Source organism: Gadus macrocephalus, chromosome 4 (assembly GCF_031168955.1).
Source record: "Gadus macrocephalus chromosome 4, ASM3116895v1".
Taxonomy (NCBI): Eukaryota; Metazoa; Chordata; class Actinopteri; order Gadiformes; family Gadidae; genus Gadus; species Gadus macrocephalus.
Window position 1 is genome coordinate 34,366,782 of NC_082385.1, and position 27,924 is coordinate 34,394,705.

A 27,924-nucleotide genomic window follows, 5' to 3' on the forward strand; every position below is an offset into this window, starting at 1 on the left:
AGATCTGTGTATCTATGTCTATAGACCTGTGTATCTATGTCCATAGATCATGGAGCGCGCTCTGTTCCACATGGAGAACTCCTACTCCATCCCTCACATCCGGGGGCGGGGCTTCCTGTGTAAGACACACCTCCCTTCCAACACGGCGTTCCGTGGGTTTGGCGGACCGCAAGGCATGCTGGTCACCGAGAGCTGGATGAGTGACGTGGCTCTGGAGCTGGGCCTGCCCGCCGAGAAGGTCACACACTACACACTGTACACACACACTGCACACACCATACACACACCACAAACACACACTACACACACCATACACACACACACTGCACACACCATACACACACCACACACACACACACACACTGCACACAGCATACACACACCACACACATACACTGCACACACCATACACACACCCCACACACACACACACACACTACACACACACACACATGTGTATTAATGTGTGTGAGTGTGTGTGTGTGTGTGTGTGTGTGTGTGTGTGTGTGTGTGTGTGTGTGTGTGTGTGTGTGTGTGTGTGTGTGTGTGTGTGTGTGTGTGTGTGCAGGTGCGCAGGGTGAACCTGTACCAGCAGGGGGAGCTCACCCCCTACGGTCAGGTCCTGGACCGGCTGACCCTGGACCGCTGCTGGGACCAGTGTCTGCAGCGCTCCCAGTACCACCAGCGGAGAGAGGCCCTGGACCAGTACAACAGGTGGGTTCACCCAGTCACCATGGACCAGTACAACAGGTGGGTTCACCCAGTCACCATGGACCAGTACAACAGGTGGGTTCACCCAGTCACCATGGACCAGTACAACAGGTCTGTTCACCCAGTCACCATGGACCAGTACAACAGGTCTGTTCACCCAGTCACCATGGACCAGTACAACAGGTCTGTTCACCCAGTCACCATGGACCAGTACAACAGGTCTGTTCACCCAGTCACCATGGACCAGTACAACAGGTCTGTTCACCCAGTCACCATGGACCAGTACAACAGGTCTGTTCACCCAGTCACCATGGACCAGTACAACAGGTCTGTTCACCCATTCACCCTGCAGACATACAACAGGTAGGTTCACTCAAGCATCATGCAGTGCTACAACAGGAACGTTCACTCATTCACCCTCTAGCTGTACAACAGGAACATTCACTATTTCACTCATTAACCAATACAACAGGAACATTCACTATTTCATTCATTAACCAATACAACAGGAACATTCACTAATACAACAGGTACATTCACTCATTCACCCCCCAGTTGGACAACAGTTCCATTCACTCAGTCACTCATTCACCATCCAGCTGTACAACAGGTGCATTCACTCTCTCACTCATTCACCCCTCATCCACCCCCTCCCCCTGTCAGCCAGAACCGGTGGACCAAGCGGGGACTGGCCATCATCCCCACCAAGTTTGGCATCAGCTTCACCGCACTCTTCCTCAACCAGGTACCTGGACTGGAGATTACAGGCTAGACTAGACTGGACTAGACTAGACTAGTTTACAGACTAGACTAGACTCGATTACAGGCTAGACTAGACTTGATTACAGACTAGACTAGACAAGTTTACAGACTAGAATAGACTAGACAAGTTTACAGTCTAGACTCGACAAATTTACAGACTAGGCTAGATTACAGACTAGACTACACTAAACAAGATTACAGACTCGACTAGAATAGACTACCCTAGGCAAGATTACAGACTGGACTAGACTAGACTACAGACTAGACTAGACTGGACTAAATACTTGATTATATTACATACTAGACTAGATTACAGACTATACTACACTAGACTACAGACTATACTAGTCTAGATAAAACTAGACTAAATTAGACTACACTACACGGGATTACAGTTAAGACTAGACAAGCGGATAAAAAATCATAAAAATGACCAGATTAGATAAGGGAAGGCATAGTTTTATTCAACTGAGTGATGTGTGTGTGTGTGTGTGTGTGTGTGTGTGTGTGTGTGTGTGTGTGTGTGTGTGTGTGTGTGTGTGTGTGTGTGTGTGTGTCTGTGTGTGTGTGTGTGTGTGTGTGTGTGTGTGTGTGTTTCCAGGCCGGTGCTCTGGTCCATATCTACACCGACGGCTCGGTTCTGTTGACCCATGGAGGGACAGAGATGGGCCAAGGCCTCCACACCAAGATGGTTCAGGTATGAGGAGAGGTTAAAGTGACTTGAGATGGTTCAGGTATGAGGAGAGGTTAAAGTGACTTGAGATGGTTCAGGTATGAGGAGAGGTTAAAGTGACTTGAGATGGTTCAGGTATGAGGAGAGGTTAAAGTGACTTGAGATGGTTCAGGTATGAGGAGAGGTTAAAGTGACTTGAGATGGTTCAGGTATGAGGAGAGGTTAAAGTGACTTGAGATGGTTCAGGTATGAGGAGAGGTTAAAGTGACTTGAGATGGTTCAGGTATGAGGAGAGGTTAAAGTGACTTGAGATGGTTCAGGTATGAGGAGAGGTTAAAGTGACTTGAGATGGTTCAGGTATGAGGAGAGGTTAAAGTGACTTGAGATGGTTCAGGTATGAGGAGAGGTTAAAGTGACTTGAGATGGTTCAGGTATGAGGAGAGGTTAAAGGGACTTAAGATGGTTCAGGTGGGAGGAGAGGTTAAAGTGACTTAAGATGGTTCAGGTATGAGGAGAGGTTAAATTGACTTGAGATGGTTCAGGTATGAGGAGAGGTTAAAGTGACTTAAGAGGGTTCAGGTATGAGGAGAGGTTAAAGTGACTTAAGAGGGTTCAGGTATGAGGAGAGGTTAAAGTGACTTAAGATGGTTCAGGTGTGAGGAGAGGTTAAAGTGACTTAAGAGGGTTCAGGTATGAGGAGAGGTTAAAGTGACTTGAGATGGTTCAGGTATGAGGAGAGGTTAAAGTGACTTGAGATGGTTCAGGTATGAGGAGAGGTTAAAGTGACTTGAGATGGTTCAGGTATGAGGAGAGGTTAAAGTGACTTGAGATGGTTCAGGTATGAGGAGAGGTTAAAGGGACTTAAGATGGTTCAGGTGGGAGGAGAGGTTAAAGTGACTTAAGATGGTTCAGGTATGAGGAGAGGTTAAATTGACTTGAGATGGTTCAGGTATGAGGAGAGGTTAAAGTGACTTAAGAGGGTTCAGGTATGAGGAGAGGTTAAAGTGACTTGAGATGGTTCAGGTATGAGGAGAGGTTAAAGTGACTTAAGAGGGTTCAGGTATGAGGAGAGGTTAAAGTGACTTAAGATGGTTCAGGTGTGAGGAGAGGTTAAAGTGACTTAAGAGGGTTCAGGTATGAGGAGAGGTTAAAGTGACTTAAGATGGTTCAGGTGTGAGGAGAGGTTAAAGTGACTTAAGATGGTTCAGGTAACAGCGGGTGGTAGTAAAGCATCATCAACGATAGCTCCTCGCCCCAGGCGGCCAGCAGGGCGGGGGCGTGGCCTGGGCGCGGCCTGCTCCAAGCTGTGTGTTTGTGCGTCCCCAGGTGGCCAGCAGGGTTCTGGGCGTGGCCAGCTCTCAGATCCATGTGTCTGAAACCAGCACCAGCACGGTGCCCAACACCAGCCCCACCGCCGCCTCCGCCTCCTCCGACCTCAACGGCGCCGCAGTGAAGGCAGGCCCCGCCCCTCCCCGGGCCCAACACAGCCGCTCACACACACACATATAGATATATATATAGATATCAATGTCTATGTACTAATCACTTCCTCTCCTGCAGAACGCGTGTGAGGTCCTCAGGAAGCGTCTGGACCCCTACAGGACCCAGAACCCCAAAGGGTCCTGGGAGGACTGGGTGAGGAAGGGTCCTGGGAGGACTGGGAGAGGAAGGGTCATGGGAGGACTGGGTGAGGAAGGGTCCTGGGAGGACTGGGTGAGGAAGGGTCCTGGGAGGACTGGGTGAGGAAGGGTCCTGGGAGGACTGGGTGAGGAAGGGTCCTGGGAGGACACCAGAGGTTTCCAATGGTGGAGGACACTGACGGCACCAGCGCTCCGGGCGCCAGTACCCCCTGACCCGCTGACCTCTAACCCTCTGACCCCTGACCTCTGACCCCCCGACCCTCTGACCCCTGACCCCCTCATCCCCTGACCCCTCTGACCCCCTGACCTTTGACCATCTGACCCCCTGACATTCTGACCCTCTGACCTCTGACCTTCGGGATGTCGTCATGTGACCCCTGTTTCTTCTGTCTTCCAGGTCAAAGCTGCTTACTTCAACAGAGTCAATCTGTCTGCTAATGGCTTCTACAAGTGAGCTCCGGACAGCCTTCACATGCCTTCTGCTTCTGGGTGTTGGGGTTCTACCTGTTGGGTGCTGGGGTTCTACCTGTTGGGTGCTGGGGTTATTTTAAAGTGACTTAAGATGGTTCAGGTGTGAGGAGGGTTTAAAGTGACTGAAGTCTGTTCAAGTGTGAGGGGGTGCTTAAGTCAGTTAGGATGATTCAGATGTGAGGTGGTATTAAAGTGACTTAAGATTCAGGTGTAAGGAGGTGTTAAAGTGACTTAAGACGGTTGAGGTGTGAGGGGGGGTTTAAGTGACTTAAGATTCTGGTGTTAGGAGGTGTTAAAGTGACTTAAGACGGTTGAGGTGTTAGGAGGTGTTAAAGTGACTTAAGATTCTGGTGTAAGGAGGTGTTAAAGTGACTTAAGATTCAGGTGTAAGGAGGTGTTAAAGTGACTTAAGACGGTTCAGGTGTGAGCAGAGGTTAAAGTGACTGAAGATGGCTCAGGTGGCCAGGGTGTTGTAGTTCTAGGTGTTGTAGTTTTAGGTGGTTGAGTCCTGGGTGGTGTAGTTCTAGGTGGTGTAGTTCTAGGTGTTTTTGTTCTAGGGTTGTAGTTCTAGGTGTTGTAGTTCTAGGTTGTGTAGTTCTAGGTGATGTAGTTCTAGGTTGTGTAGTTCTAGGTGGTGTAGCTCTAGGTGCTGTAGCTCTAGGTGCTGTAGCTCTAGGTGGTGTAGTTCTAGGTAGTGTCGTTCTAGGTAGTGTCGTTCTAGGTGGTGTAGCTCTAGGTGGTGTAGTTCTAGGGGGTGTAGCTCTAGGTGGTGTAGTTCTAGGTAGTGTCGCTCTAGGTGGTGTAGTCCTAGGTGGTGTTGTTGTAGGTGTTGTAGTTCTAGGTTGTGTAGTTCTAGGTGGTGTAGCTCTAGGTGCTGTAGTTCTAGGTGGTGTAGTTCTAGGTGGTGATGTTCTAGGTAGTTTCGTTCTAGGTGGTGTAGTTCTAGGTGGTGTAGCTCTAGGTGGTGTAGTTCTAGGGGGTGTAGCTCTAGGTGGTGTAGTTCTAGGTAGTGTCGCTCTAGGTGGTGTTGTTCTAGGTAGTTTCGTTCTAGGTGGTGTAGTTCTAGGTGATGTAGCTCTAGGTGGTGTAGTTCTAGGTAGTGTCGCTCTAGGTGGTGTAGTCCTAGGTGGTGTTATTCTAGGTGGTGTAGCTCTAGGTGTTGTTCTGTAATGCCTGTCTTGTGTTCAGAACTCCTGATCTGGGCTATGACTTTGAGACGAACTCCGGACGTCCGTTCAACTACTTCAGCTACGGAGTGGCCTGCTCTGAGGTGGAGGTGGACTGTCTGACCGGCAGCCACAAGGTCTGTCTGTCTGTCTGTCTGTCTGTCTGTCTGTCTGTCTGTCTGTCTGACCGGCAGCCACAAGGTCTGTCTGTCTGTCTGTCTGTCTGTCTGTCTGTCTGTCTGTCTGTCTGTCTGACCGGCAGCCACAAGGTCTGTCGGTCTGTCTGTCTGTCTGTCTGACCGGCAGCCATAAGGTCTGTCTGTCTGTCTGTCTGTCTGTCTGTCTGTCTGTCTGTCTGTCTGTCTGACCGGCAGCCATAAGGTCTGTCTGTCTCTCTGTCTGTCTGTCTGTCTGTCTGTCTGTCTGTCTGTCTGTCTGTCTGTCTGTCTGTCTGTCTGTCTGTCTGTCTGTCTGTCTGTCTGTCTGTCTGTCTGTCTGTCTGTCTGTCTGTCTGTCTGTCTGTCTGATGATGATGATGAGGATGATGATGATGATGATGATGATGATACGATGGCCCCATCCTATGTGGGTGCTGTGTTGGTGGTTGTACCAGTGTTGGCCGCTAGGGGCAGTAGCTGCCTCATGTTTAAGTTGTCGTACCACCACGTCGCTTAGCAACCGAGTCCGCTGGGGTCGATAAGTTACCGGACTACTTGCGGAGTGATACGAAAGAAAAAATTCACTTTCCTTGACGGCGGTGATTATATGCTTAGCAACGGTCATTATTTGCTTAGCAACGGTGAATTATCAAAAAATAATTCCAGCCGGAAGTTGTGAAGGCCCATGCAGGGGAACGGAGCGCTCCACAGCATGGAGAACAGCCGTGGTATAAGCTGTGATGTTCAATGTGTGTGTGTGTGTGTGTGTGTGTGTGTGTGTGTGTGTGTGTGTGTGTGTGTGTGTGTGTGTGTGTGTGTGTGTGTGTGTGTGTGTGTGTGTGTGTGTGTGTGTGCAGAACCTACACACAACCATCGTGATGGATGTCGGGAACAGTCTGAATCCTGCAATCGACATCGGCCAGGTACAAATACACACAACATACACACAAAATACACACAACATACACACAAATAAACACAACATACTCACAGAAACACACAAATACACACGACATACTGAGGAAAAACCCACAAATACACACAAATACATTACACACTCACAAAAAACCAACAACATGCACACAAAATACTCCCCCCTGTCTCCCCCTCTGCTCTCTCCCCCCTCTGCTCCCTCCGCCCTCTGGTCTCTCCTCTGTCTCTCCGCTCTGGTCTCTCCCCCCTCTGGTCTCCCCCTCTCGGGTTCTCCTCTGTCTCCCCCTCCTCTCCCCCCTCTGGTGTCTCCTCCCTCTGGTCTCTCCCCGGTCTCCCCCTCCTCTCCCCTCTGGTCTCCCCCTCCTCTCCCCTCTGGTCTCCCCCTTCTCTCCCCCCTGCTCTCCCTCCTCTGGTCTCTCCCCCGGTCTCCTCCTGTCTACCCCCTCGGGTCTCTCCTCTGTCTCCCCCCTTTGGTCTCTCCCCCTTTCTCCCTCCTCTGGTCTCTCCCATGTGTCTCCCCTCTGGTCTCTCCCCGGTCTCCTCATGTCCCCCCTCCCCCGGTCTCCCCCCTGTCTCCCCCCTCTGGTCTCTCCCCTGTCTCCCCCTCTGGTCTCCCCCTCTGGTCTCCCCCTGTCTCCCCCTCTGGTCTCCCCCTCTGGTCTCTCCCCCTGTCTCCCCCTCTGGTCTCCCCCTGTCTCCCCCTCTGGTCTCCCCCTGTCTCCCCCTCTGGTCTCCCCCTCTGGTCTCCCCCTCTGGTCTCTCCTGGTCTCCACCAGGTGGAGGGGGGGTTCTTGCAGGGCGTGGGTCTCTTCACCCTGGAGGAGCTGCGCTACTCCCCCCAGGGGGCGCTGCTCACCCAGGGGCCCGGGACCTACAAGATCCCGGCCTTCGGGGACATCCCGTCCCAGCTGGTGGTCTCCCTGCTGAGGGACGCCCCCAACGACAAGGCCGTCTACTCCTCCAAGGTACCCCTCACTGTAGAGCACTGGTGCCCCCCCATCATTTGCATCGATTGGCGCTCGACTACGAGAGCTTTAACCGCCCAGGGGTCCTCCCACCCCCTCAGGAGCCCCCCGCTCCCCCAGGGGTCCTCCCACCCCCTCAGGAGCCCCCTGCTCCCCCAGGGGTCCTCCCACCCCCTCAGGAGCCCCCCGCTCCCCCAGGGGTCCTCCCACCCCCTCAGGAGCCCCCCGCTCCCCCAGGGCAGACGTTACATTACCGAGACCCTCTACTGGTTGCAGTATATGGCTGTAAATGTGCACCTTGGGAGGTGCTTGAACGGTCACGGAGACTCCCACAATGCACTGCTGTACTGTGAAGCCTCCCCCCAGGAGGCGGGGGTTAGAACGGGGGGGGGGCGTGCTGACGTCACGGAGACTCCCACAATGCACTGCTGTACTGTGAAGCCTCCCCCCAGGAGGCGGGTGTTAGAACGGGGGGGGGGCGTGCTGACGTCACGGAGACTCCCACAATGCACTGCTGTACTGTGAAGCCTCCCTCCAGGAGGTGGGTGTTAGAACGGGGGGGGGGCGTGCTGACCTCACGGAGACTCCCACAATGCACTGCTGTACTGTGAAGCCTCCCTCCAGGAGGTGGGTGTTAGAACGGGGGGGGGGCGTGCTGACGTCACGGAGACTCCCACAATGCACTGCTGTACTGTGAAGCCTCCCCCCAGGAGGCGGGGGTTAGAACGGGGGGCCCGTGCTGACGTGTGCTGCGGTCCCCAGGCGGTGGGCGAGCCGCCCCTGTTCCTGGCCGCCTCGGTCCTGCTGGCGCTGAAGGACGCGGTGGTGGGGGCCCGCTCGGAGGCCGGCCTCTCGGGGCCCTGCAGGCTGGACAGCCCCGCCACCCCGGAGAGGGTCCGGCTGGCCTGCCAGGACCGCTTCACCGCACTGGTAGGACCCCCGCCAACCCGGGGCCAGTGGGTTCAGTGGGTTAGGGTCAGTGGGTTAGGTTCAGTGGGTTAGGTTCAGTGGGTTCAGTGGGTTAGGTTCAGTGGGTTAGGGTCAGTGGGTTAGGTTCAGTGGGTTCAGTGGGTTAGGTTCAGTGGGTTCAGTGGGTTCAGTGGGTTCAGTGGGTTAGGTTCAGTGGGTTCAGTGGGTTAGGTTCAGTGGGTTAGGTTCAGTGGGTTCAGTGGGTTAGGTTCAGTGGGTTAGGTTCAGTGGGTTCAGTGGGTTAGGTTCAGTGGGTTCAGTGGGTTAGGTTCAGTGGGTTAGGTTCAGTGGGTTAGGGTCAGTGGGTTCAGTGGGTTAGGTTCAGTGGGTTAGGTTCAGTGGGTTCAGTGGGTTCAGTGGGTTAGGTTCAGTGGGTTAGGTTCAGTGGGTTCAGTGGGTTCAGTGGGTTCAGTGGGTTAGGTTCAGTGGGTTAGGTTCAGTGGGTTAGGTTCAGTGGGTTCAGTGGGTTAGGTTCAGTGGGTTCAGTGGGTTAGGTTCAGTGGGTTAGGTTCAGTGGGTTCAGTGGGTTAGGTTCAGTAGGTTCAGTGGGTTCAGTGGGTTAGGTTCAGTGGGTCAGTGTCAGTGGGTTCAGTGGGTTAGGTTCAGTGGGTTCAGTGGGTTAGGTTCAGTGGGTTAGGTTCAGTGGGTTCAGTGGGTTAGGTTCAGTAGGTTCAGTGGGTTAGGTTCAGTAGGTTCAGTGGGTTAGGTTCAGTGGGTTAGGTTCAGTGGGTTAGGTTCAGTGGGTTAGGTTCAGTGGGTTCAGTGGGTTAGGTTCAGTGGGTTCAGTGGGTTAGGTTCAGTGGGTTCAGTGGGTTAGGTTCAGTGGGTTAGGTTCAGTGGGTTAGGTTCAGTGGGTTAGGTTCAGTGGGTTAGGTTCAGTGGGTTAGGTTCAGTGGGTTCAGTGGGTTAGGTTCAGTGGGTTAGGTTCAGTGGGTTAGGTTCAGTGGGTTAGGTTCAGTGGGTTAGGTTCAGTGGGTTCAGTGGGTTAGGTTCAGTGGGTTAGGGTCAGTGGGTTCAGTGGGTTCAGTGGGTTAGGTTCAGTGGGTTCAGTGGGTTAGGTTCAGTGGGTTAGGGTCAGTGGGTTCAGTGGGTTAGGTTCAGTGGGTTCAGTGGGTTAGGTTCAGTGGGTTAGGTTCAGTGGGTTAGGTTCAGTGGGTTCAGTGGGTTCAGTGGGTTAGGTTCAGTGGGTTCAGTGGGTTAGGTTCAGTGGGTTAGGTTCAGTGGGTTCAGTGGGTTAGGTTCAGTGGGTTAGGGTCAGTGGGTTCAGTGGGTTAGGTTCAGTGGGTTCAGTGGGTTAGGTTCAGTGGGTTCAGTGGGTTAGGTTCAGTGGGTTCAGTGGGTTAGGTTCAGTGGGTTAGGTTCAGTGGGTTAGGTTCAGTAGGTTCAGTGGGTTCAGTGGGTTAGGTTCAGTGTGTGGATGTTACTTGTGTGGATGTTAAGTGTGTGGATGTTAAGTGTATTTAATTGTGTTTAGTTTCAGTGTGTTGAGGTTAAGTGTATAGAGTTGAGGTGTTTAGTTGCAGTGTGTTGAGGTTAAGTTTTTTCTGTTGAAGTGTTTATGTTAAGTGTAATCAGTGATAATAGGTATTAATTAGTAATCAATAGTTGTGATTGTTTTACTCTCTTTGGGGTCCAGTGTCCACCGGCCGAACCTGGGACCTTCCATCCCTGGGATGTCCGGGTGTAGGACGCCTGCCTAGCCGCCTACCTCCTAGCTCCTACCTCCTGCCTCCTACCCTCCTCCCTCCTCCCTCCTCCTCGCTCCGACCCTCCTTCTTACCTCCCTCCTCCCCTCCTACCTCCTACCCTCCTTGCTACCCTCCTACCTTACTCCCTCCTACCTCCTACTTCCTACCTCTTACCTCCTCCCTCCTACCCTCTTCCCTATATATTAATCTATCTTTATCTATCTTACAGCTATTGATCAATCTAGCTATGTGTTTACCATATGTATCTTTAAATTGATATATTGATCAATCTAGCTATGTGTTTACCATATGTATCTTTAAATTGATATATTGATCAATCTAGCTATGTGTTTACCATATGTATCTTTAAATTGATATATTGATCAATCTTATCAGTACATAGATTGTCTCTGGACCTCTCTTGATAGATATCCTATCGACCGAATCACACGTCCTGTTCAGTCTAGGAAGGCATCAGAGCGTTAAAGACTTGATATCGGTCAATAAAAGATCTTTCATGATTCCCGTTGTGTCTGCGCTGTTGTTTCCAGCTCTAGTTTTCTGTTTGTCCGCGGCGATGGTAATACATCTGTTCACAACCGCCTGGTCAAATGTCCACTGAGTCAGACTCCTGGCCGCTGAAGAGGTCAGCCAGAGGGTCAGGGGTCAGTCAGAGGTCAGGTCAGAGGGTCAGAGGTCAGGCCAGAGGGTCAGAGGTCAGGTCAGAGGTCAGCCAAAGGGTCAGAGGTCAGGCCAGAGGGTCAGAGGTCAGTCCGGAGGGTCAGAGGTTGCTCCAGAGGGTCAGAGGTCAGTCCAGAGGGTCAGAGGTCGCTCCAGAGGGTCAGAGGTCAGTCCGGAGGGTCAGAGGTCAGTCTGGAGGGTCAGAGGTCAGTCCAGAGGGTCAGAGGACAGTCCAGAGGGTCAGAGGTCAGTCCGGAGGGTCAGAGGTCGCTCCAGAGGGTCAGAGGTCAGTCCAGAGGGTCAGAGGTCAGCTGCAGGACGAGAGGACACCCTGGACCTCTCAGCCCATCCGCTCTCTTTTTTTTATTCTTATTCTCTTTGAATAAGAATAAAAGCAGCTAAGAGCAGCTTGCAGCCACGGTACCATCATGGACTTATTATGGCGCGTTTCCACCGGAGGGTGCGGTTCGGTTGGGCTCGCCAAGGTGCGGATTGCGTTTCCACCGCCAACAGTGGGCGTGACCCGGACTGAGCCGTACTCGTCCTGCACTCATCTCGCAGTACTCCTCCGTTGGGGTACTGAGACACCTGACAGGGTGCCGGCAAGTTCGAGCTACACACACCCTCCGTTGATTGGTCGACAGAATCGTCATGACGGCAGCTGAAAAATAGACACAATTAACAAACACAAGCAGCCCCCACACACAAACACTACACAAATCAAGCAACACACACATTGCAACAACAACATTCAACACAGGAGTAAAGAGTGCTTCATGAAGTGCTTCCATTCTAAAGTGCAGCAGGTTGATGAGTCAGTGACCAGCATTAAGGAGCTGGACAGCCCTGGGGGTGAAGGCTGTCCAGCTTTGATAACATCAAAGCCACCACTGTCACAGTCCCCCTTCATTCCTCCTTTGAATGTCTAGCTGTAAAACTCTCAGGCCCCAAACCCACTATCATTGTCACCATTTACAGACCGCCAAAACCCTCCTCCGTTTTCCTCAATGAATTCTCATCTCTACTTACATCTGTATGTGCAATGTCCCCCACTGTTATCCTCCTTGGTGATTTCAACATCCACATTGACAACCCATCCTGTACTTTTGCTAATGACTTCACATCACTTCTGGACTGTCTTGGCATCACACAACATGTCAACCTCCCAACCCATAACAAAGGTCACATTCTGGATTTAATCTGCTGCACTGACATCACTCCCACTAACCTTGATGTCATTGATTTCCCCATCTCCGACCACAAAGCTGTACTTTTTGACATTCATACCCAACTACACAAAACCAAGGAACAACGGACCATCTCCTTCAGAAACATCAAACTTATCAACACCACAGACCTCTCCACCATGATCAGCTCCTACCCCAACCCTCCCCCAGCTTCCTCCCTGACTGACCTGGTGTCTCACTACAATAACTGCCTCTCCTCCTCCCTCACCACCCTGGCCCCCCTGAAAACCCGTTCAGTCTCATTCACCCACACTGCTCCCTGGTTCACTCCTCATCTGCGCCAGCTCAAAGCCACTGGTCGTCGACTGGAGCGACTCTACAAAAAGACTCAACTCACTGTACACCGCCAAATGTATTCGGACCACCTCCATCACTACAAGAATGCCCTCACTACTGCCAAAACCTCATACTACTCCAACCTCATCAACACTGGTACAGGCAACAGCAGAGTCCTCTTCTCAACAGTCAGCCACTTACTTCAGCCTCCTAAATCTCTCCCTCCAGACTTTTCCACCACCCAATGCACTGCGTTCCTTGACTTCTTCAGCTCTAAAATCAACACCATTCACCAACAACTGGCCTCATCTCGCACCCCCTCTGATGACCCACCCTGGATGATCACCTCTGGCCAACCTCTCATCAGCTCCCTCTCTGACTTCACCCTAGTAACAGAACAGACCGTTTCAGAACTCATCCGCAAAGCCAAAACCACCAGCTCGATCCTCTTCCCACCTCCCTTGTCAAAGCATGTCTTCCGTCCATCTCCCCCATGATCACCAACATAATTAAGTCCTCCCTCACTACTGGTACTGTACCCCCCACTCTCAAGCTGGCTGCCATCACTCCCATCCTGAAAAAACCTGGTGCTGACCCAACTGACCTTAACCATTACCGGCCCATCTCCAATCTCCCTTTCATCTCCAAAACACTTGAAAGGGTGGTTGCCGCACAACTACAGTCCCACCTCGACACTAACAATCTCCACGAACCGTTCCAATCTGGCTTCCGTCCAAAACACAGCACTGAAACAGCCCTAGTCAAAATCACCAACGACCTCCTCCTTGCAGCCGACTCTGGTTTACTCACCATTCTCATCCTCCTCGATCTCAGCGCAGCATTCGACACCATCTCCCACCCTCTGCTCCTGGACCGCCTAGCTGGTATTGGGATCACTGGTGCTGCACTCTCCTGGTTTACATCCTACCTCACCGGCCGTCAACAATTTGTTCAACTAAGCAACCACAAGTCTGGGTGTTCAGGTGTCTCACTGGGTGTCCCCCAGGGGTCAGTCTTGGGTCCACTCCTCTTCACCACTTACCTCCTCCCGCTGGGCACACTCCTCCGTCACCATGGGGTCCATTTTCACTGCTACGCTGACGACACACAGGTCTACATCTCCACCAAACCCACCGCTGCCATCCCCCCCACTTCCCTCATCACGTGCCTGGAAGAGATCCGGAGCTGGTTGAGCAGGAACTTCCTGAAACTCAATGGAAACAAGACCGAGGCCCTGCTCATCGGATCCAAATCCACCCTCACTAAATCACAACACACCCCAGCTCCACTCATAATTATCGATGGATTCCCAGTACCCTTCTCCTCCAAAGTCAAGAGCCTCGGCGTCATCCTGGACAACACCCTCTCATTCACACCCCATATTCACAACATCACCCGGACTGCATTCTTCCACCTCCGCAACATTGCCAGACTCCGCCCATCACTGACCCAATCCAGCACTGAAATCCTAGTTCACTCATTTGTCACATCACGCATAGACTACTGCAACGCCCTCCTCACCGGACTCCCCACCAAACTCATCAACAGACTGCAGATCATTCAGAACTCAGCCGCCCGGATCATCACCCGCACCAAATCATCTGACCACATCACCCCTGTCCTCATTCAACTTCACTGGCTCCCAGTACACTACCGCATCCAATACAAAACCCTACTCCTCATCTACAAAGCTCTCCACAACCTAGCCCCCAGTTATCTCTGCGACCTCCTCCAAGAATACACTCCCTCCCGCTCCCTCCGCTCAACCTCTGCTGGACTACTATGTATCCCCACATCACGACTCACTTCAATGGGTGCCCGGTCATTCAGCTGTTCAGCACCCAGGCTCTGGAACTCCCTCCCCCCACACATAAAACAGTCAGACACCATTCCAACCTTCAAGTCACAACTCAAAACTCACCTGTTCAAACTCGCACACAACGTCTAACTGATCACTGTTTTGATTGTTTTTTAGTTTTGTCCTGTTTTTGTTTTGTTTATTTCTTATTGCTTATGTTTATTTATTTATTTATTTATCTTTTTCCACAATGCCTTGTTTTTTTAAAAAATTGTATGATGACTATATGCTCTGTAAGGTGACCTTGGGTGTTTTGAAAGGCGCCTCTAAATTAAATGTATTATTATTATTATTATAAGGCTGCCTTCCTCCTCTGTGTCCGACAGCCCGGAGTCTGTGTCCTGAGGGGCGCCACTCAAACTCAGGGAACAGGACATGTTGGTCTGTGGTGACAGGCAGTAACGTACTGATAGTCTACACAGGCTATTGTAACATGGTATTATTATATTATTATCACATGCTATTATTATATTATAGTATTATTACACGGTATTATTATATTATATATCGCCTATATATTACACATATTCTATAAGGCAGACTTTACAGTTGGCTCAGTGATCTGCGTGTGTGTGTGTGTGTGTGTGTGTGTGTGTGTGTGTGTGTGTGTGTGTGTGTGTGTGTGTGTGCGTTGCATAAGATTTGTCCATTGTCTCTGTGAGTCAAACCGGTTCTTTAGGTCTACCGGTCGGTCGCAGCCAGCAGCCCTTCTTCCTCCACTTCTAAAACCTTTCACCTGATTAACTTGTTTGAAGAACACTTTATATAGTAGTACTCATGGATTGCCTCTTGTCCAATCAAATAACTTCAGATGTTGTACAAAACAGCTTATTGTGTGAGCTGAGCTCCATGTCAGGACATGCAATTAGCATATCCAATGACGTCACTAAACGGTGTTGTTCCTCGCCTCGGTGACATGCAGTAATGTACTGATAGCATACCCATTATTATTACATGGTATTAACCTGTATGCTGACTATATTAAGGCCGCCTTTACAGTTGGCTCAGTGATCCGTGTGTGTGTGTGTGTGTGTGTGTGTGTGTGTGTGTGTGTGTGTGTGTGTGTGTGTGTGTGTGTGTGTGTGTGTGTGTGTGTGTGTGTGTGTGTGTGTGTGTGTGTGTGTGTGTGTGTGTGTGTGTGTGTGTGTGTGTGTGTACCTGCGCTGGGTAGCGTTGGGTTTCCCTGAAAACAGGTGACCCGCGCTGAGAGGTGCGGCTCCTCCTCTCTCTGTCAGTCAAACCGGTTCAGCTCAGTCACTTCCTCATCTTAAACTTCTGTCGCAGCGAGGAGACTTTCTTTCTCCGCTTTGAAAACCTTTCACCTGATTAACTTGTTTTATAAACAATTTAATCTCAGTTTCTTCCCTTACATTTATTCTTTTATAACTTTATACCGTATGGGACGCATTTTAATTAGATAAGGTAAGAAAAGATAAAAGACAGTTTACTACCGTTTATATCATCTTTAGGTTGCTGGTATATAATAATGAGTTTACTGTAGAGAATACAACGTTAGTTCATGTTTCACTGCTTTTCTGACCCGTGTGATGAACTGAACACTGCGTTCAATATTTATGTGATATGTGTTCGTAGCGACTAGTGACAGGCCAGACTGTTGATGGACTGTACCACTTTCACAGGGGGGTTCCTGTGGGAATAGACTCGATTCCTATGGCTTAATCCACAGCTGGGGCCATAGAGGGAAAGAAAGAGACTCGTTGGTCATAAGAGGATACCCTATCGATGTGTTGACCTTCACCAGTTGATTTATATGGGATCTGTGGTTCAGTAAAGTGACAGAATTCAGACTTTGTTCCAGTAGAGAAATTATTCAAACGTTCCTTACTTTTTTAATTTTACCACAATGCATTTTTTAAGTCTTTTGTATATCTTTTTTGAGTTGTATATTAAGCACAGTTACAGTCTCCAAGGTGTTTAATTCTCATCTCTGAGTTCTCATCTGCTGTACACATCTGTACTGTAGTGAGGGCATTGTGGTTATGTTGTGGGGTTCATATTGACGGTCTATGACGTCCATAATGTTTTAGTGTGACGCAGTCACAATGATCTCTCTCAATAAACAGCTAAAGTTCAGAAGGCAAATGAAGTGATGGATGAGTTGTGTTTGTGTCCAGGTCTCCAGTCTACTATGGATGAGGAGAGAGAGGACGGGGGTCCTACCTCTAAGACCACTCTGTCTGGGGAACATGGCCGCCGGAGCAAAGCTAAGAGGTAAGAAGAGGATCTCTGTCTGTGACTGTTGTCCATCTCAGAGCTCAGCAGTGATACATCATGAGTCCATCATTAGTCTGAGTAAAAGCTGTGTGTGTGTGTGTGTGTGTGTGTGTTGAAGCCCAGAGCAGCAGCAGAGAGCAGACTCCCCTGGACCCAGCTGTGTCTCCATGAAGAGTGACCGCTCTATGGGTCATCCTCCTCAATTTAAAGATGGACCCCCCTGCAGAGACGAGAGGTAGGAGTTTCAAACAGAATGGAGTGGCTCAAAACTAACACAACTTTTTCTAAAAAAAAGAGTGTGTGTGTTAAAGCCCAGAGCAGCAGCAGAGGGCAGACTCCCCTGGACCCAGCAATCGTATGAATAAAATTAATGTTAAGACGACTCGTGGCAGACTTTACAGGTTTAATGTTAAAGGTTCAATGGCTTTCAAACGGCCCCATTTATTGAATCAGAATATTAAAATTAAAAGTCATGAGAAAATAGTTTAGTAGCCCTGCAATAATTAATAATAATAATAATAATAATAGATCCCATTTATGTAGTGCTTTTCCCAGTGCTCAAAGACGCTTCACAATCGCTTCATAAGCTAATTCATAAGAAACAAAAAAGAAGCTGAACAAAACCAAAGTTTTAAGGTGAAAAGCAAGAGTGAAAGGTGTGTTTTAAGGGCAGTTTGAAAGATGAAAGCGTGTTGGCATTGCGGATGTGATGGGGAGGGCTGTCCAGAGGGCGGGGGCGGCTGCAGCAAAGGCTCTGTCTCCCCAGGACCGGAGGTCGGTCCTGATGGGGTGCAGGAGGTTGGCATCGGCGGACCTGAGACAACGGGGAGGGGTATGGCGGTGGAGGAGGTCAGAGAGGGAGGGGGGTGCCAGGTTGTTGAGGGCTTTGAAGGTGATGAGTAGTATTCTGAAATCAATCCGGTATTTGACGGGAAGCCAGTGGAGGTCTTGGAGGACAGGGGTGTGGTCTGAGCGGTGGGTGGATGTGAGCATACGGGCTGCAGAGTTTTGAACATATTGCAGTTTATTAAGCAAGTGTTTTGATGAGCCGTATAGGATGGAGTTACAGTAATCAAGGCGGGATGAAATGAATGCGTGGACCAGAGTTTCGGTGGCTGAGAGTGACAGGGAGGGACGGAGACGAGTGATGTTCCTGAGGTGGAAGAAGGCTGCTTTGGTAATCTGGTTCATATGGGGGAGGGATGAGAGGGTGGGGTGAAGGATGATACCTAAGTTGTGGATGTGAGTGGAGGGGGTGACAATGGAACCATCAATATGAACTGAGATGTCCTGGGTGGGGCGGGTGAGGGAGTTTGGGCCAATGATGAGGATTTCTGATTTATTGCAATTCAGTTTGAGGAAGTTGTGTTTCATCCAAGTCTTGGCCTCAGTGAGGCAGGTGGTGAGGGTGCAATGGGTGGCTGCAGAGGTGGTGTTGGTGGGGAGGTAGATCTGAGTGTCATCAGCGTAACAGGGAAAATGGAGGCCATGTTGGCGGAGGATTTGACCGAGTGGGAGGATGTAGTTGATGTAAAGTAGGGGACCAAGTACAGAGCACCAAGTAATGATCAAATGAAACGATATCCACAAATCCTAACCTCCAGATGGTGTTTGTTTTTCAGAAGGAGGCAGCAGAGAGCAGACTCTCCTGGACCCAGCTGTGTCTCCATGAAGAGGGACCAATCTATGGATCATCCTCCTGTCTTTAAAGATGGACGCCCCCCCAGAGAGGAGAGGTAAGAGTTTCAAACAGACGATAAAACAAACAAGTTGGTTGTTCAGACTACTGATACTGATGTTAACAGATCAGGAAAAAACAATAGAGTGTGTGTGTGTGTGTGTGTGTGTGTGTGTGTGTGTGTGTGTGTGTGTGTGTGTGTGTGTGTGTGTGTGTGTGTGTGTGTGTGTGTGTGTGTGTGTGTGTGTGTGTGTGTGTGTGTGTGTGTGTGTGTTCCCCACAGACCACACCAGAAGAGGTCAATTGTTACCAGGTTTGTACAGAAGAATCCAACCGTGCTGATCAAGGTGTGTAAATGTCCACCAAGACGTTTGACTTCAGCTCTCCATGAACATCAGAAAGCATCTCTTGTGGAGCTCATAGTCTCCAGGCTTCCCTCTTCAGACCAGTGGACGTGAATCCAGGACAGATGCTTCTGATGCCCTTAGTGAGTTCAGAGTAAAGTTCTCCTTGATGTTTGTTCTGTTCAAGAGGGCTGAGGAGAACGCACACGCTTTTCTAGACAAGGAGCTGAAGAAGCTCTGGAGGGATCTCTTCCCAGATTACCCACAATGCTCAGAGGGTCAAAGGGAGGAGGAGGAGGAGCTAGATGGTGAGAAGGAGGAGCAGAGGAGGCGCGCCATAAAGGGAGTGGTGGACATCACAAAGCTCTGCCTGATGGAGATGAACCAGGAGGAACTGGCCGACACACTGTGGGGCGGTCAGAGGCTCTTATCTTGAAGACAGAATGAAAATGTATTTTCATTTGTAATACATCAATGTGGAGAGATCTTTCTTCTTGGGGGTTTAGTGGTTTGATCCAGATATGTAGGGTTATTGTGCAGGGTCGATCAGGTTAAATGGATTGATCCAGATATGTAGGGTTATTGTGGGGGTATCAGGTTAAATGGTTTGATCCAGATATGTAGGGTTATTGTGGGGGTATCAGGTTAAATGGTTTGATCCAGATATGTAGGGTTATTGTGGGGGTATCAGGTTAAATGGTTTGATCCAGATATGAAGGGTTATTGTGGGTCGATCAGGTTAAATGGTTTGATCCAGATATGTAGGGTCATTCTGGAGGTATCAGGTTAAATGGTTTGATCCAGATATGAAAGGTTAATGTGGGGGTTTCAGGTTAAATAGTTTGATCTAGATATGTAGGATTATTATACGTCCATCAGGTTAAAGAATGTTAAACAATATATAGCAAATCAACAGCAGAATAACTCAGTGGAAGAGATGCAGAGATATCTTGTTATATTAGCATGTGAAGTCACTTTCCACTGATTCACTATCATTATCACTATGAATAGGCTGATCGTATTGATGTGGAAATAAAAAAAAAAAAATGTTTTATCTATTCCTTATCATGAACAGCTTCTCGTACCACCAAGTAATTAAGTCACTAAATATCATGAAATCTTTCATTTTACAGGAAATATTAACATGCTTCAACTGATGTCTCCATCCACTATCTGATGTCTTCTGTTCATTCTCATTTAGGATCTGCTGCTGTCGATTGCCAACACAAAATCAAGTCTCATTTGAAGAAGAAATTCCAGCAAGTGTTTGAGGGACTCCCTAAAGCAGGAGAGAAAACAGGTCTGAATGACTTCTTCACAAAGATCTTCATCACAGAGAGAGGCAGTGGAGAGGTCAACCAGGAACATGAGGTCAGACAGATTGAAACAGCTTCCAGGAAACCAGTCAAGGAAGAAACACCAATCAGATGTGAAGACATCTTTAAACCCTCACCTGGACAAGATCAACCGATCAGGACAATTATGACAACTGGAGTGGCCGGCATTGGTAAAACCGTCTTAACAAACAAGTTCACTCTGGACTGGGCTGAAGGCAAAACCAACCAGGACATACACTTCACGTTTCTCCTCACTTTCAGAGAGCTGAATTTACTGACAGGGAAAGAGTTAAGCTTGGTGGAACTCCTTCATCATTTCTTCATTGGGACCAAAGAAGCAGGAATCTGCAGATGCGACCGGTTCAACGTTATCTTCATCTTGGATGGACTGGATGAGTGTCGACTTCATCTGGACTTCCAGAATAACCAGACCTGGACTGATGTCACAAAGTCCACCTCAGTGGACATGCTGCTGACAAACCTCATCAGGGGCGTCCTGCTTCCCTCCGCTCGCATCTGGATAACCACACGCCCTGCGGCAGCCAATCGGATCCCTGCTGAGTTTGTTGACATGGTGACAGAGGTGAGGGGGTTCACCGACCCACAGAAAGAGGAGTACTTTAGAAAAAGATTAAAAGAGGAGACACTGGCCAACAAAATCATCTCCCATATCAAGAAATCACGAAGCCTCCACATCATGTGTCACATCCCAGTCTTCTGTTGGATCACTGCTACAGTTCTGGAGGACCTCTTCAAAACATCCCAGATAGAAGAGATGCCCAAGACCGTGACTCAGATGTACAGCCACTTCCTGAGGGTTCAGTCCATACAGGGGGACAGGAAGTACCATGGGAGAGCTGAAAGAGATCCAGACTGGAGTTTAGAGAGCAAGGGGATGATTGTTTCTCTGGGAAAACTGGCTTTTAAGCAGCTGGAGAAAGGCAACCTGATCTTCTACGAGGAAGACCTGGCAGAGTGTGGTATCGACATCAGAGCAGCCTCAGTGTACTCAGGAGTGTTCACCCAGATCTTTAAAGAGGAGTGTGGGCTCTACCAGGCCAGGGTGTTCTGCTTTGTCCATCTGAGCCTCCAGGAGTTTCTGGCTGCCCTTTATGTCTTTCTGTCCTTCATCAACGATGGTGTCAATCTGCTCTCAGAAGAACCACCAACCTCTGGGGAAGATAAACTCCTCCTCCTCTACCAGAGTGCTGTGGACAAGGCCTTACAGAGTGAGAACGGACACCTGGACTTGTTCCTCCGCTTCCTCCTGGGCCTCTCTCTGGAGACCAATCAGATTGTCCTACGAGGTCTGATGGGACAGACAGGAACTAGCTCACTGACCAATACAAAAACAGTGTCTTACATCAAGGAGAAAATAGATGGAGATCTCTCTCCAGAGAGAAGCATCAACCTGTTTCACTGTCTGAATGAGCTGAACGACCGTTCTCTAGTGAAGGAAATCGAACAGTACCTGACATCAGGAAGTTTCTCCGGAGAATCTCTCTCTCCTGCTCAACTGTCAGCTCTGGCCTTCATCCTAGTGACATCAGAAGAGGAGCTGGACGTCTTTGACCTGAAGAAATACTCTGCTTCAGAGGCGGGTCTTCTGAGGCTGCTGCCAGTAGTCAAAGTCTCCAAAACATCTCTGTAGGTTCACTAATAACATGTATTACAATACACACTACACAATATAAATATAACTGGAATATAAGGTTAAAATAATATGTAAAAGATCTCTGTAAGTTGAAGTTCAACATGTTTTACTATTATATTCATAACAGAATCAAGTTAAGTTAAGTTATATAATAATATACAAAACATCTTTGTAGGTGTCCTATTAATGTTTAATGTATTACAGTACACATAAAATAATATTCAGAACAATAGAACATAGAAGTAGTTTTAATTTAAAAACATTTTCAATCTAAACTAAAGAAGCATTTAACACTTTGCATTGAATATTTTATGAACATTTATAGATTTAATTTTTTAGTATTTTTTGTTAAACAAATTACATTCCTTCATTATGGAATAACTTAAAGATTTATGTCATTTTAAAATTCCTAACTTTTTCTGTTTATTGTGTGTGTAGCCTGAATGGCTGTCGTCTGTCAAAGAGATGCTGTGAAGCTCTGGCCTCAGTTCTCAGCTCCAGCTCTAGTCTGAGAGAGCTGGAGCTGAGTACCAATGATCTGCAGGATTCAGGAGTGAAGCTGCTCTCTGCTGGACTGGGGAGTCCACACTGTACACTGGAAACTCTCAGGTCAGTTTTACCCAATGGTCAAACAATAACACCAAACGGTTCAAAATCAGAAGACATTTAACAGATTTACATCCAGAAAGGTTAGGTCATAAATACATTGTTTTCATAAGAAAACCTCAACATATTTATATTTTTGTTTGCATGACAGTTTAGGTACACATTATATTTGTAGTTTGTTAATGATGGTATAATTTGTATGTTGCATAACATTATTATTCTGTTTATCATGTCGTCAGACAGTAAAGTGCGGTTTAGAGTTGTTTAATAAAGTTTAATAACAACCTATTAATAAAACTGTGTGTTTAAGTGAAGTATAATGATAATTTTGGTTTGCTAATTTAACATCTGTGTGAAATCTTTGTCTTGATATTTTAAGATCCAGGTTATTCTCATTATTTATTATTTCATGTATTTAAAAAAAACTGGCTATAATTATCCTATAATTTAATCACAGTTCCTTACATGTTCTGTTTATTTTGTGTGAAGGCTCAATGGCTGTCATCTGTCAGAGAGATGCTGTGAAGCTCTGGCCTCAGTTCTCAGCTCCAACTCCTCTAGTCTGAGAGAGCTGGACCTGAGTACCAATGATCTGCAGGATTCAGGAGTGAAGCTGCTCTCTGCTGGACTGGGTAGTCCACACTGTACACTGGAAACTCTCTGGTCAGTTTTACCCAATTGTCAAACAATAACACCAAAAGGTTTAATATAAGAAGACATTTAACAGATTTACATCCAGAAAGGTTAGGTCATAAATACATTGTTTTCATAAGAATAACTCAACATATTTATATTTTTGTTGGCATGACAGTTTAGGTACACATTACATTCTTAGTTTGTTAATGATGGTATAATGTGTATGTTGTATAACATTATTATTCTGTTCATCATGTAGTCAGACAGTAAAGTGCGGTTTAGATTTGTTTAATAAAGTTTAATAACAACCTGTTAATAAAACTGTGTGTTTAAGTGAAGTATAATGATAATTTTGGTTTGCTAATTTAACATCTGTGTGAAATCTTTGTCTTGATATTTTAAGATCCAGGTTATTCATATTATTTATTATTTAATGTATTTAAAAAAACTGGTTATTATTCTCCTATAATTTAATCACAGTTCCTTACATGTTCTGTTTATTTTGTGTGAAGGCTCAATGGCTGTCATCTGTCAGAGAGATGCTGTGAAGCTCTGGCCTCAGTTCTCTGCTCAGACTCCTCTAGTCTGAGAGAGCTGGAGCTGAGTACCAATGATCTGCAGGATTCAGGAGTGAAGCTGCTCTCTGCTGGACTGGGGAGTCCACACTGTACACTGGAAACTCTCAGGTCAGTTGTCAGCCTCTTCTTCAAACTGGTTATTCTATCTTCCAGTAAGTGCTGCTCCTGCCTGATGCATTTCTGTTGCTCTTTTCCCTGCTGACAAAACACTCCCTGGTTCTACACAATGTTAGAACCTGTGAAGAGACGTTCTTAACGTACCAAACACAGCGTACTTCTCCTGACTCTAACTGAACAATATCTCATTGAGGTGTAGTTATTGAGAAAGGAGCATTTGTTTTAGATCCTGTCACATCCAAGTGAAGGAGATTCTGCTGTCTTTGATGATGTCATCTCCCCACTTCCTCTTACTGTCCTCAGACTCTCAGGGTGACACAGCTTTGTCTCCATGAAGTATCAATAAAGCTTGTCCTCCAAATGGAATGAATACACTTTATAAATGTGGTTACTTTAGTACAAACTGCTCTCAACCAGATACAATAAATGGTGTGTGTGTGTGTGTGTGTGTGTGTGTGTGTGTGTGTGTGTGTGTGTGTGTGTGTGTGTGTGTGTGTGTGTGTGTGTGTGTGTGTGTGTGTGTGTGTGTGTGCAGGTTGTCTGGCTGCCTGGTCACACAGGAAGGCTGTGCTTCTCTGGCCTCAGCTCTGAGCTCCAACCCCTCCCATCTGAGAGAGCTGGACCTGAGCTACAATCACCCAGGAGACTCTGGAGCTGCGCTGCTCTCTGCTGGACTGGAGGATCCACGCTGGAGACTGGACACTCTCAGGTATGGAGAGGATAGCTCACCACTCAGGGAAAAAGTCTCCTACCAGGATTCAAGCCGCTGCTAGATGAAGTGGTTTGAAGAGGCAGCTGTCACTCATGTTGTGTAGAACGTGATGAGACAGCAGATGATGAAGGTGAATGTTTCAACATGCTGCTCTCACTTTGATTCCCCCCCAGTGTGGAGCACGGTGGAGTGTGGAGGCTGAAACCAGTTCTAAAGAAGTGTAAGTGTCTGTTTGATTCACCACATCACACACTTACTATTGAGATGGAAAGTCCAACCACACAGCAGGAGGTGACGTCCGTCATTCACATTTGGACTTGTGTATACTAGGTGTGCGACCGGGTACACGTGTACACGTGTAACCGGTTAGTAAATCATAACCATTTAGGAAAAATCAGGAAGCGAAAACCAAAAGAAAAAAAATATATATATCAAAAATAACACATACTATTTATTTAGCGATTAATAAAGCTACAAATGTTCCACTTGGACAACATTAAGGAGCTAATAAATGCACGCGATAAATGTTGGGTAACTGAACACCGGGCATTAGGCTACACCAGTGGTTTTCACACTGTGGGGCGCGCCCCCCCTGGGGGGCGCCAGAGTTCTTCAGGGGGGGCGCGACGTGAGAAAAAAATAAACCCGAAAAAAAACCTGAAAGTCGATGATTCAAATCATCAGTCGTACTTCGACTGTAGAAGTAATATAACTAAATCTATTTTCAACCGTTTATCTTCGTGCAAACCATTTAACAAATCTACACACTTGTATCTTCAATAATATCTTAACAGAATTTCGATATCATTTAAAATTTCTTCAGAATCACAGTTCTAGTTTCATACTGCTTCGTTTTCAGCTGTTTTAATTGAAGACGTCAGCCCATTCTGATACACCTACTTTTAGACATCGTAACTCATTCCTTTTTCAACCGTTTACCATCGTTCAAACCATTAAACAAATCTACACACTTATATCTTCAATACTATCGAATTTTGATAGCATTTATACTTTTTTCAGAATCACAGTTTTAGTTTCAAACCGGCATCGTTTTCAGTTGCTTATAATAATTTAGGTCACCATAGCAACGCCGGTAAACAAAGCCCGCCGAATAGTCGAATCTCCGGACTGAAAAGGCAGATCTGATTCGAATCAGAAAATTCAGAGTCGGGGACAGCCCTAGAAAATAATATTGCTGAATGAAAAAAAAAAAAAACGCAATTTTTACATTTTAAAATTATGATCAGCAACATACCCTTTTTTCGTTATTTACTAAATAATGAATGTTTATAGTTTTCCTGAAATGGTTGAAAATACTTCTCTACTCAGCAGTGAATTATGTTCAGATTTCTTTGAGGGGGTTGGATTAGTGAAAAATGGTGAAAAACACACTTTCAGACAGGAGAAATATGACTATCTGACATGTGGCCGCATGGGCAGTAAGAGAACTCAAAATCTCTTCCTGTAGAGCATGTGACCACCAATCTGCATTTTCATTGGTTTCTCAAGGGTTAGGAGATTCTTAAGGTGGTATAGACCACCTTTAAAAATGCCTCATTTTTTTCTTACAAGGTCAAAAAGTCAATGTTGCCTCAAGGCAACACCTTACCATAGAGGGTTTAAAAGTATACTAAATTGCAAATACTCATAGTGGTAATGTAGTGTACTTATGAAAAGTATGATTATTTTCAAGTCCTTTGTAATACACTATTGAAATGCTTTATTAAAGTGTATTTCAATCTCACTACATTAGATGGGGATCTAAGTACACTCACATGAAGTTTACTTTAATGAAAGTTAATTTTAAGTCGTATTTCTGTGAAAAAGTATATTGAATTGCAAATGCTTATTGTGGTAAGTTTGTGTACTAAATTAATTTAGGTACAATGGTAATGTAGTACACTTGCATGAAGAGTACTTTATTCTAAGTACTATGTATAATATGTTTATTTGCACCACTGGAAGTGTCTAGGACTGTTACCATCATTAGTAATCCACAAAGGCTTGACAGAAGGATGCCACAGGAAATAGAGATGCCACAGGAGAGAGAGAGGAATAGAGACAGAGACAGAGACAGAGAGAGAGAGAGAGAGAGAGAGACAGAGAGAGAGAGAGAGAGAGAGAGTGAGACAGAGACAGAGAGACAGAGACAGAGAGAGAGAGAGAGTGAGACAGAGAGAGAGAGACAGAGAGAGAGAGAGAGAGAGAGAGAGAGAGAGAGGGAGAGACACAGAGAGAGGGAGAGAGGGAGAGAGAGAGAGACAGACAGACAGACAGACAGAGAGACAGACAGACAGACAGAGAATAGAGCTAAATGTTGAGAACATAATTATTTAGGCCTGATAATAAGTCCCACTGGAAGTTTCAATCCAGCCGTCAATGAACTGAGAGAGAAAGCACGCTTGGCTTTTTATGCAACATTCAGATTCCAATTCTAATTTGGCTCAAACTACTTCAAGCCATTATTGAACCCATCCTGCTCTATGGTAGCGAAGTGTGGGGCCCAAAAACAAACATACTGTTTGACCAATGGGAAAAACATTCAATTGAAATTGCAAGCACTGAATTTTGCAAAAGCATTCTGCAGGTACACAGGACCACCACTAACAACGCCTGCAGAGCTGAATTAGGCCGGTATCCACTTCTATTAAAAATCCAAAAACGATCAATTAAATATAGGCTACATCTAAAACAAAGTGACCCCCACTCCTCCCAGCACAAAGCCCTGCAAAGCCAAGAGGTGAACAGGAGTCCCCTCACTCAGCTGGTCCTGAGGCTCTGTCCACAGACAGGTTCCCCCTCTGCTCAGCCCCAGGACCAGCCTGAGAACATATCAATTAGACTCAACCAAATTATAACACATCAGAAACAAACCTACCTCACCCATTGGAACACTAAAACACACACACTGCAAAGTGCAGTGTTATCTGGCCCTAAATTCCTCAAGCTCTCCTAGTTTAGTTGAGGTGATAGAACTCGCTTATTCTCTAGCTCACATACCGCCGTGATGTTCAGAAGATCACCCCCCCTCAGTACCCCCCCCCCCCCCCCAGTACCCTTCACCACCCCCCACCCCCTCAGTACCCCCCCCCCTCCCCCCCCCCTCAGTACCCCCCCCCCCCCCCCCCAGTACCCTTCACCACCCCCCACCCCCTCAGTACCTCCCCCCCCCCCCCTCAATACCCCTCCCCCCCCCCCTCAGTACCCCCCCCCCCCTCAGTACCCCCCCCCCCCCCCCCAGTACCCTTCACCACCCCCCACCCCCTCAGTACCCCCCCCCTCATCACCCCCTCAGTACCCCCCCCCCCCCCCCCCAGTACCCTTCACCACCCCCCACCCCCTCAGTACCTCCCCCCCCCCCCCTCAATACCCCTCCCCCCCCCCCTCAGTACCCCCCCCCCCCCCCCCAGTACCCTTCACCACCCCCCACCCCCTCAGTACCCCCCCCCCTCATCACCCCCTCAGTACCCCCCCCCCCCCCCCAGTACCCTTCACCACCCCCCACCCCCTCAGTACCTCCCCCCCCCCCCCTCAATACCCCTCCCCCCCCCCTCAGTACCCCCCCCCCCCTCAGTACCCCCCCCCCCCCCCCCAGTACCCTTCACCACCCCCCACCCCCTCAGTACCCCCCCCCCTCATCACCCCCTCAGTACCCCCCCCCCCCCCCCCAGTACCCTTCACCACCCCCCACCCCCCTCAGTACCTCCCCCCCCCCCCCTCAATACCCCTCCCCCCCCCCTCAGTACCCCCCCCCCCCTCAGTACCCCCCCCCCCCCCCCCCAGTACCCTTCACCACCCCCCACCCCCTCAGTACCCCCCCCCCCTCATC

General features: G+C 48.1%; 3 protein-coding genes across 13 annotated transcripts in view; all 3 read left to right on the plus strand.

Moving 5' to 3' along the window:
* Nucleotides 1-10,659, plus strand: part of xdh (xanthine dehydrogenase) — a 20,388-nt gene extending 9,729 nt beyond the window's left edge. The window contains exons 11-22 of the mRNA XM_060050932.1: nucleotides 47-238; nucleotides 569-714; nucleotides 1,375-1,456; nucleotides 2,075-2,170; nucleotides 3,473-3,601; nucleotides 3,707-3,781; nucleotides 4,184-4,236; nucleotides 5,446-5,560; nucleotides 6,439-6,504; nucleotides 7,291-7,479; nucleotides 8,242-8,409; nucleotides 10,085-10,659. Of these exons, the coding sequence (XP_059906915.1) occupies nucleotides 47-238; nucleotides 569-714; nucleotides 1,375-1,456; nucleotides 2,075-2,170; nucleotides 3,473-3,601; nucleotides 3,707-3,781; nucleotides 4,184-4,236; nucleotides 5,446-5,560; nucleotides 6,439-6,504; nucleotides 7,291-7,479; nucleotides 8,242-8,409; nucleotides 10,085-10,135 (1,362 nt within the window). The 3' untranslated portion in view covers nucleotides 10,136-10,659. The remainder of the gene's footprint in view (nucleotides 1-46; nucleotides 239-568; nucleotides 715-1,374; nucleotides 1,457-2,074; nucleotides 2,171-3,472; nucleotides 3,602-3,706; nucleotides 3,782-4,183; nucleotides 4,237-5,445; nucleotides 5,561-6,438; nucleotides 6,505-7,290; nucleotides 7,480-8,241; nucleotides 8,410-10,084) is intronic.
* Nucleotides 721-1,333, plus strand: LOC132456552 (guanine nucleotide exchange factor subunit RIC1-like). The gene is made up of 2 exons (XM_060050946.1): nucleotides 721-1,038; nucleotides 1,075-1,333. The coding sequence occupies exons 1-2, from the start codon at nucleotides 734-736 to the stop codon at nucleotides 1,076-1,078; spliced, it is 309 nt and encodes a 102-aa protein (XP_059906929.1). The 5' UTR covers nucleotides 721-733; the 3' UTR covers nucleotides 1,079-1,333.
* A 4,527-nt stretch (nucleotides 10,660-15,186) lies between the features above and the next one.
* On the plus strand, nucleotides 15,187-25,283 carry LOC132456541 (NACHT, LRR and PYD domains-containing protein 12-like). 11 transcript variants are annotated; one of them, XM_060050926.1, is made up of 11 exons: nucleotides 15,187-15,620; nucleotides 16,342-16,430; nucleotides 18,056-18,169; nucleotides 18,395-18,458; nucleotides 18,643-18,871; nucleotides 19,657-21,439; nucleotides 21,885-22,055; nucleotides 22,542-22,715; nucleotides 23,201-23,374; nucleotides 23,919-24,092; nucleotides 24,269-25,283. In XM_060050926.1, the coding sequence occupies exons 2-11, from the start codon at nucleotides 16,348-16,350 to the stop codon at nucleotides 24,423-24,425; spliced, it is 3,123 nt and encodes a 1,040-aa protein (XP_059906909.1). In that variant the 5' UTR covers nucleotides 15,187-15,620; nucleotides 16,342-16,347; the 3' UTR covers nucleotides 24,426-25,283. The 11 variants fall into 11 exon arrangements, 8 of the variants coding, with proteins under 8 accessions (XP_059906909.1, XP_059906908.1, XP_059906906.1 ...); XM_060050925.1 differs by having other exon boundaries at nucleotides 16,334-16,430; nucleotides 24,269-25,282; XM_060050923.1 differs by lacking the exon at nucleotides 15,187-15,620 and having other exon boundaries at nucleotides 15,627-16,430; nucleotides 24,269-24,890.
* The last annotated feature ends 2,641 nt before the right edge of the window (nucleotides 25,284-27,924 follow it).

Coding starts and splice junctions, on each gene's coding strand:
- LOC132456552 (XM_060050946.1), top strand. CDS start 734: ATGGACCAGTACAACAGGTGGGTTCACCCAGTCACCATGGACCAGTAC.
- LOC132456541 (XM_060050923.1), top strand. CDS start 16,309: ATGGATGAGTTGTGTTTGTGTCCAGGTCTCCAGTCTACTATGGATGAG. Junction 18,459..18,642: donor ATCCAACCGTGCTGATCAAG/GTGTGTAAATGT, acceptor GTTCTGTTCAAG/AGGGCTGAGGAGAACGCACA. Junction 24,093..24,268: donor TGGAGACTGGACACTCTCAG/GTATGGAGAGGA, acceptor ATTCCCCCCCAG/TGTGGAGCACGGTGGAGTGT.